Source organism: Alosa pseudoharengus, unplaced genomic scaffold (assembly GCF_046254945.1).
Source record: "Alosa pseudoharengus isolate Yale_2024_CS ecotype anadromous, Long Island Sound unplaced genomic scaffold, YU_APseudo_1.1 YU_APseudo_1.1_scf_3, whole genome shotgun sequence".
Taxonomy (NCBI): Eukaryota; Metazoa; Chordata; class Actinopteri; order Clupeiformes; family Clupeidae; genus Alosa; species Alosa pseudoharengus.
The window spans coordinates 39,385,090-39,400,405 of record NW_027468718.1 but is presented as its reverse complement, the minus strand read 5'-3'; the positions used below and the strand labels follow the sequence as shown (position 1 = coordinate 39,400,405).

Below are 15,316 nucleotides of genomic sequence, written 5' to 3'. Positions count from 1 at the left end.
ACTTTTTTACCATTTAGTCTGTGCATCGGCACAGCCTACGACGATGTGAATTAGTGACAGCTGTTGTCGCGGTAAACTTAAGCTCCTGTCTCTAAATAGTAGGCCTACTTGCTATGTTGCTTGATTTTCTGTAATAAATGCAGCCTGTAGCCTAGGTTACTTCAGCAAACCCAGACCAGTTGTGGCATCAGTTTCGCTTTTAAAACGCAACAGGGTCATTCCGTGTGAAATCACCCAATTTCAGCACAATTTGGCAGGTGACCCTCTCCGAAAAAATCAGAAAAAAATCACAGGTGTTTGTAGACCAAATCCATGCATAGATCTTGAATAGTATATCTGGATAACTAATCGTTGCAAAACTACAGCCCTTTGAAACTTCAAGTCATTTTAAGCATTGTGGTGAACAATCCTTTTTGTTCAACTTCCAGCATTATTGGCTCTTTTGGTATTTCACACACATTAGTGAAACTATGTGAATAGAAGTACATTTTCCTGTTGAATTAAAAAATCCAATCGGATCAGACGTATCTTGTGTACTTCCCCCTCTGCAAAGCTCTGAAAATGGCTATAAATTCATAATGTGAAAAGACATCATCACTTTTGAGGACTTCTCATTCAGAAAGTATGTGACACAAATTCATCAGATTTTTTCCCTACACATATATGTATTATAAGGTCCTGTCCATGCATTAACTTTGGTTGTTATCATTTTCATATTTTCAGAGCATTTTTTTAAAATTGGGCCTGATTTTCAAAAAGGCTGTTTTCATCTTCTCATTTCACCACGTGGACAGTTAACAGGATTTTTTTTAAATTTACCATATATCATTCTGTATGTGAGGATCATCTGCCAAAAATGTGGGCTTGTTGATGAGTTTCTTCATTGAGATAAGATTTTTTTTAAATATTGTCTATAAATCCACTGAATTTGTACTGGATCTGCAGTACCACTTTGCACCACATGTGGTGCTCTTTTAATACAATGGAAGTCAATGGAAGCGTAAGAGAGTCACTTGTTTGCTGCACATATCCAATCTAAACACACAGTTTATGGTTCATAGTTGAATTGGTCCAAATAATTATTGCAACATGAACAACATACTGCTCATACATAAATCTTATTTAAAGAAAATAAACTGATCAAGTAAATTATACACACATAAGACTGACTGGTCATCATACATGCAGCAAGAGGATTTAGCATAATTACCATCTTTGTAATGAGTTTTCTACACCAGCTTTAACCTATCAGTGCCTATGTGAGTACTTTAATAATTACTAGCCAACTGGTTAGGCAAAGTCTATATCCATCGTCATATGCATGGGATGCAGTCCTCTGTGATACATAGACAAAGAGCATCAAGATGGAGATCAGTGCTTTGTCTCCATGTGATCTGGGAAAGAAGTTGGAAAATGAATGTCATAAAGGAACATATTCAAGAAACAATGGGTTTCTAAAATTCAGTTCATCAAGGTATTTCACTTGATGAAGATGACCATGTGTGTTTTCATTACAAGTATTCATAACAAGGTTTGAGGACTCGTGGGCATTTCTAAAAAGATGATAAATCGTTAGTATTGATTTTTATGCATCTGACAATGCATTGAATTTTAGAAACCCCTTTTTACTTGAACCATATGAACCATAAACTGTGTGTTTAGATTGGATATGTACAGCAAACAAGTGACTCTCTTACTCTTCCATTGACTTCCATTGTATTAAAAGAGCACCACATGTGGTGCAAAGTGGTACTGCAGATAAAGTACAAATTCAGTGGATTTATAGACAATATTTGTAAAAAATCTTATCTCAATGAAGAAACTCAGCAACAAGCCCAAATTTTGGGCAGATGATCCTCACATACAGAATGATATATGGTAAAATTTAAAAAAATCCTGTTAACTGTCCATGTGGTGAAATGAGAAGATGAAAACGGGCTTTTTGAAAATCAAGCCCAATTTAATAAAAATGCTCTGACAATGTGATAATGTTAACAACCAAAGTTAAGGCATGGACATGACCTTATAATCCATACATGAGTGGGAAAAAAATCTGATGAATTTGTCTCACATACTTTTTGAATGAGAAGCCCTCAAAGGTGGTGATGTTTTTTCACATTATGAATTTATAGCCATTTTCAGAGCTTTGCAGAGGGGGAATTACATAAGATACACCTGATTTGATTGGATTGTTAAATTCAACAGGGAAATGTACTTCTATTCACATAGTTTCACTAATGTGTGTGAAATACCAAAAGAGCCAATAATGTTGGAAGTTGAACAAAAAGGATTGTTCACCACGATGCTTAAAATGACTTGAAACTTCAAAGGGCTGTAGTTTTGGAACTATTAGTGATACAGATATACTATTTAAGATTTATGCATAGGTTTGGTCTACAAACACCTGTGAGTTTTTTCAGATTTTTTGGAAGAGGGTGACCTGCCAGCCACTGGGTGATTTGACACGGAATGACCCAACAGTGAGAGGCTTTTTAGCGCAGTCTCACTTATCATTGATGAGCACAGGAGCAGGCTGACACCTGAGCATGTTGAAATGATCACCTTTGAGAAGAAGAATCTCCCCATCATGCTCAGACTGCAGCCAGGGCAAACAGTAGAAATTGAAGGGAGTATGGAGATGGAGCAGTAAAGTGTGGAGGAGATAGCAATACTGTAGAAGGCGTGACAGTTATTTGGGTTGTTATAGCCAATTCAGTGTGTGTGTGGTAATTTGACTATTTTCTACTCAGGTTTTGTGTGTGTTGCTTTTATATATAATTTTATATTGTTTACAATATTGTTTACACTGATGGCTTTTTTAAGCCTGGGTTTACACTCTTGAGCAGAGCACTGATGCCAATTCAGTTTGTGTGGTTAATTGACTATTTATTATTTTGTGTTTATTTAACCCTGTTAAGAATAAACAGGTCAGCTTCTCATTACCAACCACTGTGGATTATTCAAACTAACCTAATTAAGTTGGCTAGTTGTTCTTAAGAGTAAAAACCTTTTCAACATGAGTATAACAACAAAATAAGTAAATATCTTTAATACATGCTTGGATCGGCCGGTATCGGTATCGGCCGATGCTAAAAGCTACAATATCGGTATCGGATCGGAAGTGCAAAAAGCTGGATCGGGACATCCCTAGTGACATTATTTATTTTTGCAGCCAATCACTGCTGTCGTTCTATTTTATTGATTTGATCTTAGTCATAGAAGCTAAATTCAAAGGCAGGCCACAGGTAAAATCCAACGAACCGCATTCACCCCGCATGTCAATAGTTGAATAGTCCTCTCCTAGAGCTTTTGAGATATTGCCACTGCTCCAACACTGAAAGGCACTGTTAGAATGCTTGGATCAAGCCAGTTTCAGCATAGCGTATGCCACTGTCTGCTCACGTTTCTGACCAGACCAGGGCAAGCACACTTTCGCAGTTCCCGCCGGAAATGCAGTCTAGTTTAGCATACTCTTTGGCCGCCTCTCTGAATCCGACAGTTAGGAGTTACTTCTAACCTTAAGATTTTTATTTTTAAATACGGGCACAGGCACAGTCCAAGCCTTAATCTACTGAAGCTCGATTGTTATTCCTCACTTGTAGGTCACGTTGGATAAAAACAAAAAAAAAGTAAATATAAGCTTACTGTAGCAATTTGTAATACTACTGTGTATAATGTTTGTCTACTGCATTATACTCTACTGCAAGACAAAGAAATCTGACATTCAAACAACAAAATCAAAGATCAAGCCAATAATCAAATGTGCAAAGTATTGACAGACTAAGCAAACTCACCGGCAAATCAACACTGACATCTGTTCCATCCAATAGAGACACTCGACAGGTGATAATAGACTTAGCATCCCCTGCTGCTGGAATGTGAGTGGTGGCTCGCTGTGCTTCCCTGAGTCTGGTTTTCTCAGCATGCTTGCGGATTGACCGCCGGCCCAGGGTCCGGCGGAGAAAACTCAACATTATGCAGGGAACCAAGTCCTAGAAATAAAGAATAAAAAAATTAACCATTTTCTCATTGACCATTAATGGCCTGTGAGAAGTTTATCAATTTGTGATATATACTTTTGTTAAATATAAAGAGGTGTAAAATCTAAGATGAAAGTAATTGTGTCACAATCTAAAAAATGTAACTATTTAACTGTTCAGCCATTCCAACTGTCAGCTGTCATCATCTATGACTCCCGCCAACTGTTTCCTCTGCCCACAACTGTTTCAATATAAAAATCCTCACTTCAATAATTCACTATTAAATAATTCAACAATTTAAACTACTCAACTATAACTGTTCAGCCATTCCAACTGTCAGTTATCGTCTATGCCTCCAGCCAACTATATTAAACCACCACCTACCTAACAACCAACATAGCAACCATTGAAATAAAGCATCTATGTCAGTTTCCATAGCAACCAACATGATTACCCTAGCAACCATCATAGGAACAGCTTTATTTAGCATTGCAACCACCATGTCTACTGAAGTAAAACCATTGTAACTACATTGGCCGTTTTAACACTGTATATTTTACATCATATTGTTTTGCATTTTGATGCACTGGTAATTCCTCAGAATTACATTTTCTAATACATTTTAGCAGGGTATATGCAGGAATCATAGAGTTGAATTTACTACTTTTTACTACCTTTTTTACTACCTCCACAATATTTTTTACTACCAACACGACATCAAGCAGCAGCCCTTTTTTTTGGGGGGGGGGGGGTGGTACCACTTACTACTTGCTATAAGGTATGTGTTTTTTTGTAGTGTCGAGGAGTTCAGTTTCAGTTGTCCTTACCTTAACCCTAGCTCTTGAGTTATCCTAACCAGCCCCAGCCCTTAGCCCTAATAAGGTGAATGATAACCTTGGCACAAATGACGCTAAAACACCAAACATGTGTGGTGAAAAATGAAGAACAAACACCGAATACCCCCCCCCCCCCCTCAAAAAAAAAACAAAAAAAAAACAACTCCAGTCTAAGGATAGGCCCAGAAATCTATTTATATGGATAAAGCCATTATTATTGGTATGGTATTGTTGTTGCACATTTGACACAAAGCAGTCCGTGAAAACATGCACATCAGTGGACTGCTTTACTGATGCAAAATTGAAAACTATGATTTCATTGCATTACTCAGCATGGATGCAAGATGCTTGCATGATAAATACTTCCCAAAACAACAGTTAGGTAGGGAGGTAAGGATGCCATTTAGGAGTGTAAATCAAGTTTAATCACAATTTGATAAAATATAGATTCTTTAAGCCATTGATTTGATTCTTTTCAATACTTCAAAATGTGTAGCAATGCGATTCGATGCATTACTGGTCTGTTGTCGATAGGAAATGATAGATTTTGGTTAGTTTTCATGGATTCAAAGCCAATATTATAGGCTAAATTATAGGCCAAATACTGAACATTGACTGTGGAATCAAGTAGGCTACAGAGTTTCTTTCCCCCCCTAAAACCTCCTGTCACTAGCTAGATGCTTTCAAATTTAACAATGTTTTAAACTCATATGTTGCAGTTTTCTGTCACTGCAATAAAACTAGCCTATTTGGAATATTTTGTAGGCCTGCTGTTCCTTTTATGAGAACAATTTAACTGATCAAGTTTTCATAGGCTATTGAATGATTTAAATGTGAATGCCATAAACTTAATTCGCCATCAACTTTAGCGTGGTTCTTCACGCAGTTGTCATCTAAATGCAGTGTTTTGTAGGCTATTCAAAGAATTTCACGTTCATCACTCAGTTGTGGTGTAGGTCTGTCTTGAGTGATCGCTGTCCCTTTAAATGTCTGGGACTTTAAATAACGGGACTTTTAAACTGCATGCTGTTTTTGTTGGTGCACCGTCTTTGATTCAGTTTTCTACCGTTTTAATAAATGACACGCGCACTTGCGTGGTTAAAACTAAGGAATTGTTTTCACTCGTTTTCTTGCAATTCCGTAACATTAGATACTAGGTCACGTTAAAAAAAATTTGTCAGTTACTATGTCAGTGACTAGTTCGAACTTTGTTACTGATGGGCTAGGTGGAATTTTATTGCACGGTTCTGGATGATCACAGTCAGATGGCAGCGCTACCGTCAGCTGAACGAAAGCTTACACTAGTCAAGTCCATAGTTGTTAAAACTTCCAGCTGAAGTAGCCTAGTGTAAACTGAGAGAGTTGCCTCCTAACGGAGTGAGTGTAGCCTATATTTTTTTAGCTGCTATCAGAGTGATAGGCTAGCCTAGGCCTACATCTACCGCTCCTTTGCTACATGAACAAATATTATTAGATGAGTGACATATGATAAACGCTGCTCTGGTAGCCTGCGGTAGGGCCTAGATGACGTGAAAAACGTGAGAGTCGCCGAAAAGCATCCCTGCATCCCTGGCCCCTAAAAAACTCTTCGGATCTGCACGATTCATATAAGTCGCCCAAAGCAACGTAAAGGAGTCACCGAAAAGCGCGTTGTTTGTATCCCTGTAATATCAACTGAAGCAAAAAGGCGAAAATGTTGTTTGTTGGCGTCGCTGATAGGCTGTCAACCAGGGAACTCTACACAGTTTACTTCTACATCATTGCTATCGACTCCGACTCACTCAGGTCCTGTTAGCACGTATATATTTTTTAATTAGGCAAGATGCAGTTAAAACATGTAGACACAAATATTAAGCAAAAAATGTAAAATCATATATTGAGGTGGTGATGAAAAATTTACTACCAAGTCAAATTGCATTTATTACCTTTTACTACCTTTCAAGGGCCTTAATTTTGGTAGATTCTATTTACTACCTTTTACTACCTTTTACTACCGCGCGGACACCCTGATGACGAAAAATACTCGTCAACGAACCTTTTTTACGGACGCAAACTAAATAAAAACTAAATAAAAAGTGAGATATGATGACTAAGACTATTACGAAAATAACTGACACTTTAGTCAACGAATAAAAACGAGACTAAACTATTAGGGAGGGACGAATGGTGATCCTATCAGAATTACTTTTTTTGTGGGACAAGTTGGGAAGAAATCCAATCAAAAGTTTGCCAACCGCCATAGAAAGAAATCCAGGTGGCGGTGCTGTGCGAAGAAGGAGAAGAAGAAGAGAGCGCGTATGGTAGAAGCATAGAAGCAGCATTTTCGTAGCAGAGCCTTTCAAAAATCAAATGAATAATAGACATGTTACAGCTAGGGCGAAAAAGAAGAGTTGATATCTGGGCACACTTCACATATGATACTAAGGACAACAAGACAGCCTGCAAACCGTGTGGAGCCAAAATATCCGGAAAAAACACCACCAACTTGAAACGGCATTTGCAGACGACTCATCCAGAGATACATGCGAAGGTAAGCATACAAGGTTGTTTTTTATCTGATTAACCACCGTGTTTGCGCTAAACTTGGAATAAAATAGACGCTAAAGGAAACCACCTCTGAACTGTATTAGACGATTGTCTCGTTGAATTGATATGAGTATAACTATTCAATGTTCTCAAATTGAATCAAATGTGTAGGCTACTAGGCTATATGTTCTGGTGTATGTAACGTTAAGGGACAGGACTCCTCGAAGGCCGTTGGCAATAGCCATGCCTTCTTAGCTCGCGAAGGAAACTCGCGGTTCGTTTAAAAAGAAGCCGACTTGTACAACTTTCTTTGGCCCTACGAAAGCAATAGCATGGACAGTTAGCTTGTTTAGTTGATTCCATTGTTGCGAAGCCTGCCAGAGAGAGAGGGCGAGATCTGAGGAGATTGGGCAACAATGAATAAAGGGGAAATCAAGTTGAGTTTTTTTCTCTCTCTCACACAGATACAGAAGACGTCTGATGATAAAAATGACCATGGTGGAGATAAAGCTAGTGCTAGTGCAACCCAGCAGACCATCACTACCGCCTTTCTTACTGCTTCTAAGTACAAAATGGATTCAAAGGAGCAATTGGTCAAGGAGCAGGCCATCGCGAGGTGGATTGGACGAACAGGATTACCGCTGACAACATGCGAGGACGAGGACTTTATACAAATGATGGAGACAATTGACAAGAAACTAACAATTCCAAAGAAAACAAAAAATATAGCCGCTAGCGGCATTGGCGGGCCCGAGCACCTACGGGCCACAACCCGTGACATGTCGGAATCCAACAAAGTACCGACGTGGTGCGTTTGTGAAATGTACATATTTGATGCGTGTGCTATTTGTTTTTGTATTTTATTTTCTGCCACATTTACTCGCTTGGCCAGGTGGGGGCGTAATGCAAGGCAGGCCCATTGGGTGTCATCATAATCATAACATATATTAACCTGAGAAATTGCAGACCATTAATTTTAAGCAAGGAACACTGATACACTTTTTGGTTGGCCAGATGGTGGCGCTATGTTAGGCATGAAAATTACACATGTGAATATCATCACAATAATGATATCCAAAATGTTTGTAAACTTTCAGATCAATCACTTAAGGCATTGTCCATTTCTGGCACATTTACTGCTTGACCAGGTGGTGGCGCTATGCCAGGCAGGCCCATTGGGTGTCTGGATATCATCATAATCATAATATCTATTAACCTGAAAAGTTTCAGACCATTTATTCAAAGCATAGAGCATTTCTGGCACATTTCCTGCTTGGCCAGAAGGTGGCGATATGCTAGGCCTGTGAATTACGCATGTGAATATCATCAATATAAAGATATCCAATATTTTATAAAGTTTCAGATCAATCACTTAAGGCATTGTCCATTTCTGGCACATTTCCTGCTTGGCCAGGTGGTGGCGCTATGCCAGGCAGACCCATTGGGTGTCTGGATATCATCATAATCATGATATCTATTAACCTGAGAAGTTTCAGACCATTCATTCAATGCACTGTGATTTATGACACATTTCCTGTTTATGTGGTGAGATATTAAAATCATATCAAATATATTACAACATTCAAAAATCCATTCACAATTTAACATCAGCGACATCTTGGCATAATGTTTGCCAAATTTCAAATGAATCTGACAAACCGTCTAGGAGGAGTATGTTCAAATTGATCATGTGACATCAGTATAATTGTCATTCTTTCTGTTGCCAGTTGGTGGCACTATGCCAAACATGCATTATGGGCATGTGAATATTATCATTAACATGGCCTTCAATGACCTGTGAAATTTAAAACATTTCAAGCCATACATGGTGAATTATGACACATTTATTGTTTATGTGGAAGGGTATTAAAATTAATAATTTCGCCATTTCGTCAAATTACAACATATCAAAAAAAACCTTCACAATTTATAATCAGGAACATCTCGGCATCATGTATACCAACTTTGACATGAATCGGATCAACCGTCTAGGAGGAGTACGTTAAAATTGATCATGTCCACAACGCACAAAATCTCAATTACCTCACTTCCTGTGGGCGTGGCTAATGACATGTTAATACAAAAGTTGTTTGTTTTTGGGAGTTACATACACCCACCAAATTTGGTGTGTGTATCTAAAACTATATGCCAACCACAAGTCACTGTGACGTAAGGGGGCGCTATGGAGTTCCTGGGCAACGCCCGGTGCCAAGCTTTTATTCCTGTCTATTCACTGTACCACTTGATGTGTGTGCTAAATTTCATGCGTTTTCGATTATGTTAACCACCTCAAAAATATTTGCCAACCACGAGATCAGTCACCTAAGGGGGCGCTAGCGAGTCCCTGGGCCACGCCCGGGGTCAAGCTCTTGTACCTAACTGCGATGCGTGACACCTGACGTGTGTGCCAAATTTCAAGAGATTTCGACCATGTTAACCACCTCAAAAACAGGAAAGCAAAAAAGTGGAATAACAATAATAATAAATATAGCCGCAAGCGGCAATGGCGGGCCCGAGCACCTCCGGTCAGCAACCCGTGACATTTCGGAATCCAACAAAGCACCGACGCGGTGCGTGTGTGAAATGTACATATTTGATGCGTGTGCTATTTGTTTTTGTATTTAATTTTCTGGGACATATACTTGCTTGGCCAGGTGGGGGCGCAACGCAAGGCAGGCCCATTGGGTGTCATCATAATCATAATATATATTAACCTGAGAAATTTCAGACTATTCACTTTAAGCAAAGAACATTTCTGATGCACTTTTTGGTTGGCCAGATGGTGGCGCTATGTTAGGCATGAAAATTACATTTGCTTAACTGTGATTATCATCACAATAAAGATATTCAAAATGTTTGTAAATTTTCAGATCGATCACCTAAGGCATTGTCCATTTCTGGCACATTTCCTGCTTGACCTGGTGGTGGCGCTATGCCTGGCAGGCCCATAGGGTCTCTGGATATCATCATAATTATAATATCTATTAACCTGAGAAGTTTCAGACCATTCATTCAAAGCATAAAGCATTTATGGCATATTTCCTGTTTGTCCAGATGGTGGCGCTATGCTAGGCATGTGAATTATATGTGTGAATATCATCACAATAATGATATCCAATATTTTATAAAGTTTCAGATCAATCACTTAAGGCATTGTCCATTTCTGGCACATTTCCTACTTGGCCAGGTGGTGGCGCTATGCCAAGCAGGCCCATTGGGTGTCAGAATATCATGATAATCATAATATCTATTAACCTGAGAAGTTTCAGACCATTCATTCAATGCACTGTGACTTTATGACACATTTCCTGTTTATAGGGTGAGATATTAAAATCATGACATATTACAACATATCAAAAATCCGTTCGCAATTTAACATCAGCAACATCTTGGCATCATATTTGCCAAATTTCATATGAATCTGACAAATTGTCTAGGAGGAGTATGTTAAAATTGACCATGTGACATCAGTGTAATTGCCATTCTTTCTGTTGCCAGGTGGTGGCGCTATGCAAAATATGCATTATGGGCATGTGAATATCATCACTCCCATGGTATTCAAAGACCTGTGAAATGTAAAACATTTCAAGCCATGCATGGTGAAATATGACACATTTATTGTTTATGTGGAAGGGTATTAAAATTAATAATTTCGCCATTGCGTCAAATTACATCATATCAAAAAAAAGCTTCACAATTTATAATCAGGAACATCTCAGCGTCATGTATACCAACTTTGACATGAATCGGATCAACCGTCTAGGAGGAGTACGTTAAAATTGATCATGTCCACAACGCACAAAATCTCAATTACCTCACTTCCTGTGGGCGTGGCTAATGGCATGTTAATACAAAAGTTGATTGTTTTTGGGAGTTACATACACCCACCAAATTTGGTGTGTGTATCTAAAACTATATGCCAACCACAAGTCACAGTGACATAAGGGGGCGCTATGGAGTTCCTGGGCAACGCCCGGTGCCAAGGCTTTTCCCCTGTGTATTCACGGTACCTCTTGACGTGTGTGCCAAATTTCATGCGTTTTCAGCGATGGGAAGCACCTCTTTTGGCATCACAATTCATCACATTTTAGTCCGCACAAAATCCCAAATACCTCACTTCCTGTTGGGCGTGGCTAATGCATTGTACATACAAAAGTTGTTCATCTTGGGGAGATACACACACCTACAAAATTTGGTGTGTCTAGCTGAAAGTATGTGCCAACCACTGGATCAATCACCTAAGGGGGCGCTACTGAGTCCCTGGGCCACGCCCGGGGCCAAGCTTTTATGCCTGTGTAGCCATTGTGATACCAGATGTGTGTGCCAAATTCCAAGACTTTTCATCCATGCTAACCACCTCAAAAATAGCAAAAAGGTGAACAAATAATAATAATAATAATAATAATAATAATCCTTTCAAAAACAATAGGGCTTCGCACCTCTCGGTGCGCAAGGCCGTCCCGGCCTCGCGCACTGTCGGTGCTCGGGCCCTAATAATAATAATCCTTTCAAAAACAATAGGGCTTCGCACCTCTCGGCACCGTCGGTGCTCGGGCCCTAATAAAAATAATAATCCTTACAAAAACAATGGGGCCTTGCGCCCTTCGGTGCTCGGGCCCTAAATATAGCCGCAAGCGGCAATGGCGGGCCCGAGCACCTGCGGGCCGCAACCCGTGACATGTCGGAATCCAACAAAGCACCGACGTGGTGCGTTTGTGAAATGTACTGATGCGTGTGCTATTTGTTTTTGTATTTGATTTTCTGCCACATGTACTTGCTTAGCCAGGTGGGGGCGCAATGCAAGGCAGGCCCATTGGGTGTCATCATAATCATAATATATATTAACCTGAGAAATTTCAGACCATTCATTTTAAGCAAAGAACATTTCTGATACACTTTTTGGTTGGCCAGATGGTGGCGCTATGCTAGGCATGGAAATTACACATGTGAATATCATCACAATAATGATATCCAAATTTTTTGTAAACGTTCAGATCAATCACTTAAGGCATTGTCCATTTTCTGGCACATTTCTTGCTTGACCAGGATGTGGCGCTATGCCAGGCAGGCCAATTGGGTGTCTGGATATCATCATAATTATAATATTTATTAACATGAGAAGTTTCAGACCATTTATTCAAAGCATAGAGCATTTCTGGCACATTTCCTGCTTGGCCAGATGGTGGCGCTATGCTAGGCCTGTGAATTACGAATGTGAATATCATCACAATAATGATGTCTGATATTTTATAAAGTTTCAGATCAATCACTTAAGGCATTGTCCATTCCTGGCACATTTCCTGCTTGGCCAGGTGGTGGCGCTATGTCAGGCAGGCCCATTAGGTGTCTGGATATCATCATAATCATGATATCTATTAACCTGAGAAGTTTCAGACCATTTATTCAATGCACTGTGATTTTTGACACATTTCCTGTTTATGTGGTGAGATATTAAAATCATATAAAATATATTACAACATTTCAAAAATCCCTTCACAATTTAACATCAGCGACATCTTGGCATAATATTTGCCAAATTTCAAATGAATCTTACAAACCGTCTAGGAGGAGTATGTTCAAATTGATCATATGACATCAGTATAATTGTCATTCTTTCTGTTGCCAGTTGGTGGCGCTATGCCAAACATGCATTATGGGCATGTGAATATTATCATTAACATGGTCTTCAATGACCTGTGAAATTTAAAACATTTCAAGCCATGCATGGTGAATTATGACACATTTATTGTTTATGTGGAAGGGTATTAAAATGAATAATTTCGCCATTTCGTCAAATTACAACATATCAAAAAAAAGCTTCACAATTTATAATCAGGAACATCTCGGCATCATGTATACCAACTTTGACATGAATCGGATCAACCGTCTACGAGGAGTATGTTAAAATTGATCATGTCCACAACGCACAAAATCTCAATTACCTCACTTCCTGTGGGCGTGGCTAATGGCATGTTAATACAAAAGTTGTTTGTTTTTGGGAGTTACATACACCCACCAAATTTGGTGTGTGTATCTAAAACTATATGCCAACCACAAATCACAGTGACATAAGGGGGCGCTATGGAGTTCCTGGGCAACGCCCGGTGCCAAGCTTTTATCCCTGTCTATTCACTGTATCACTTGATGTGTGTGCCAAATTTCATGCGTTTTCACCCATGGGAAGCACCTCTTTTGGCATTATGATTCATCACATATTTCATCACATATTAGTCTGCACAAAATCCCAAATACCTCACTTCCTGTTGGGCGTGGCTAATGCATTGTACACACGAAAGTTGTTCATCTTAGGGAGATACAGACACCTACCAAATTTGGTGTGTGTAGCTGAAAGTATATGCCCACCACGGGATCAGTCATCTAAGGGGGCGTAAGGGGGCGCTAGCGAGTCTCTGGGCCATACCCGGGGCAAAGCTTTTTTACCTAGCTGCTTTGTGTGACACCTGATGTGTGTGCCAAATTTCAAGACTTTTCGATTATGTTAACCACCTCAAAATATTTGCCAACCACGGGATCAGTCACCTAAGGGGGCGCTAGCGAGTCCCTGGGCCACGCCCGCGGTCAAGCTCTTGTACCTAACTGTGATGCGTGACACCTGACGTGTGTGCCAAATTTCAAGTGTTTTCGACCATGTTAACCACCTCAAAAACAGGAAAGCAAAAAAGTGGAAACAGGAAAGCAAAAAAGTGGAATAACAATAATAATATAGAAAAATAATAATAATAATAATCCTTACAAAAACAATAGGGCCTTGCGCCCTTCGGTGCTCGGGCCCTAATAATAATCCTTACAAAAACAATAGGGCCTTGCGCCCTTCGGTGCTCGGGCCCTAATAATCCTTACAAAAACAATAGGGCCTTGCGCCCTTCGGTGCTCGGGCCCTAATAATAATAATAATCCTTACAAAAACAATAGGGCCTTGCGCCCTTCGGTGCTCGGACCCTAATAATAATCCTTACAAAAACAATAGGGCCTTGCGCCCTTCGGTGCTCGGGCCCTAATAATCCTTACAAAAACAATAGGGCCTTGCGCCCTTTGGTGCTCGGGCCCTAATTAGCAATTTAGTTGAAACTGAATATGAACACGAAAGAGACAAATTCAAAAAAAAAATGGCTGCTGCTAGGAGGGTCAGCATAGGCCTTGACATGTGGACAAAAAAAGGACTGACTGCCTCATTCCTTGCTATAAGCGCATGCTACCATTGTGTTGAACAAAGTAAACCTGTGCACATATTGTTGGCCCTTGAACAAGTAGCTCACCCACACACTGCACAGTCTATTAAGGCATGTGTGGACAAATGTATGCAAGAGTGGGCCATACCAAAGGAGAAGATCCTGACTGTAATAACGGACAATGGGAGTAACATGATGGCAGCCTTTAAAAACACCACAGCAGAAGAAACCAGCTCTGAAGATGACTCCCCTGGGTCCTCGATGGAAAGTGACTCTGAAATTGATGACCAGCGGTGAGCCATGTTTACTTAATTTTTTTACATGATGATCAATTATCACATGAATGATTTCCCCCCTGCCACACACTACATATACACACACACCAGTCACTTTATTAGGTTTGGACTTATTTGGTTGTCTTTTCTTGTTAGGTACCATCATGTCGACATGGAAATGGCCCGGACACCGTGCGTGGTGCATACCATACAACTTGTGGTCCACATGACGCAGAAAGAAACAACGGTCAAAAGAGTCCTCGATAAAGCAAGGTCTGTGGTGAGGCTCTTTCGCAAGTCCTCAGTAGCAACACAGAGGTTACTGGACCAGTGTGGTGTTATTGTTGTAAATGACTGCCCCACACGCTGGTCAAGCACATTCAACATGGTCACACGACTCCTCACAGTCAAAGATGCAGTCTGTCAAATCTCAAATGACATGGGATGGGACAGTTTGCTTACTAGTGAGTGGCAAAAGCTTTCATCATTGCATAACCTACTGCTGCCTT

At 39.8% G+C, this 15,316-nt stretch overlaps 1 protein-coding gene across 1 annotated transcript in view; it reads right to left on the bottom strand.

The window, feature by feature from the left end:
• The window catches only part of epb41l5 (erythrocyte membrane protein band 4.1 like 5), a 318,268-nt gene that overhangs the window by 261,957 nt on the left and 40,995 nt on the right, over window positions 1-15,316 (bottom strand). Inside the window, exon 2 of the mRNA XM_076264241.1 lies at window positions 3,795-3,992. Coding sequence (XP_076120356.1) covers window positions 3,795-3,974 — 180 coding nt within the window. The 5' untranslated portion in view covers window positions 3,975-3,992. The remainder of the gene's footprint in view (window positions 1-3,794; window positions 3,993-15,316) is intronic.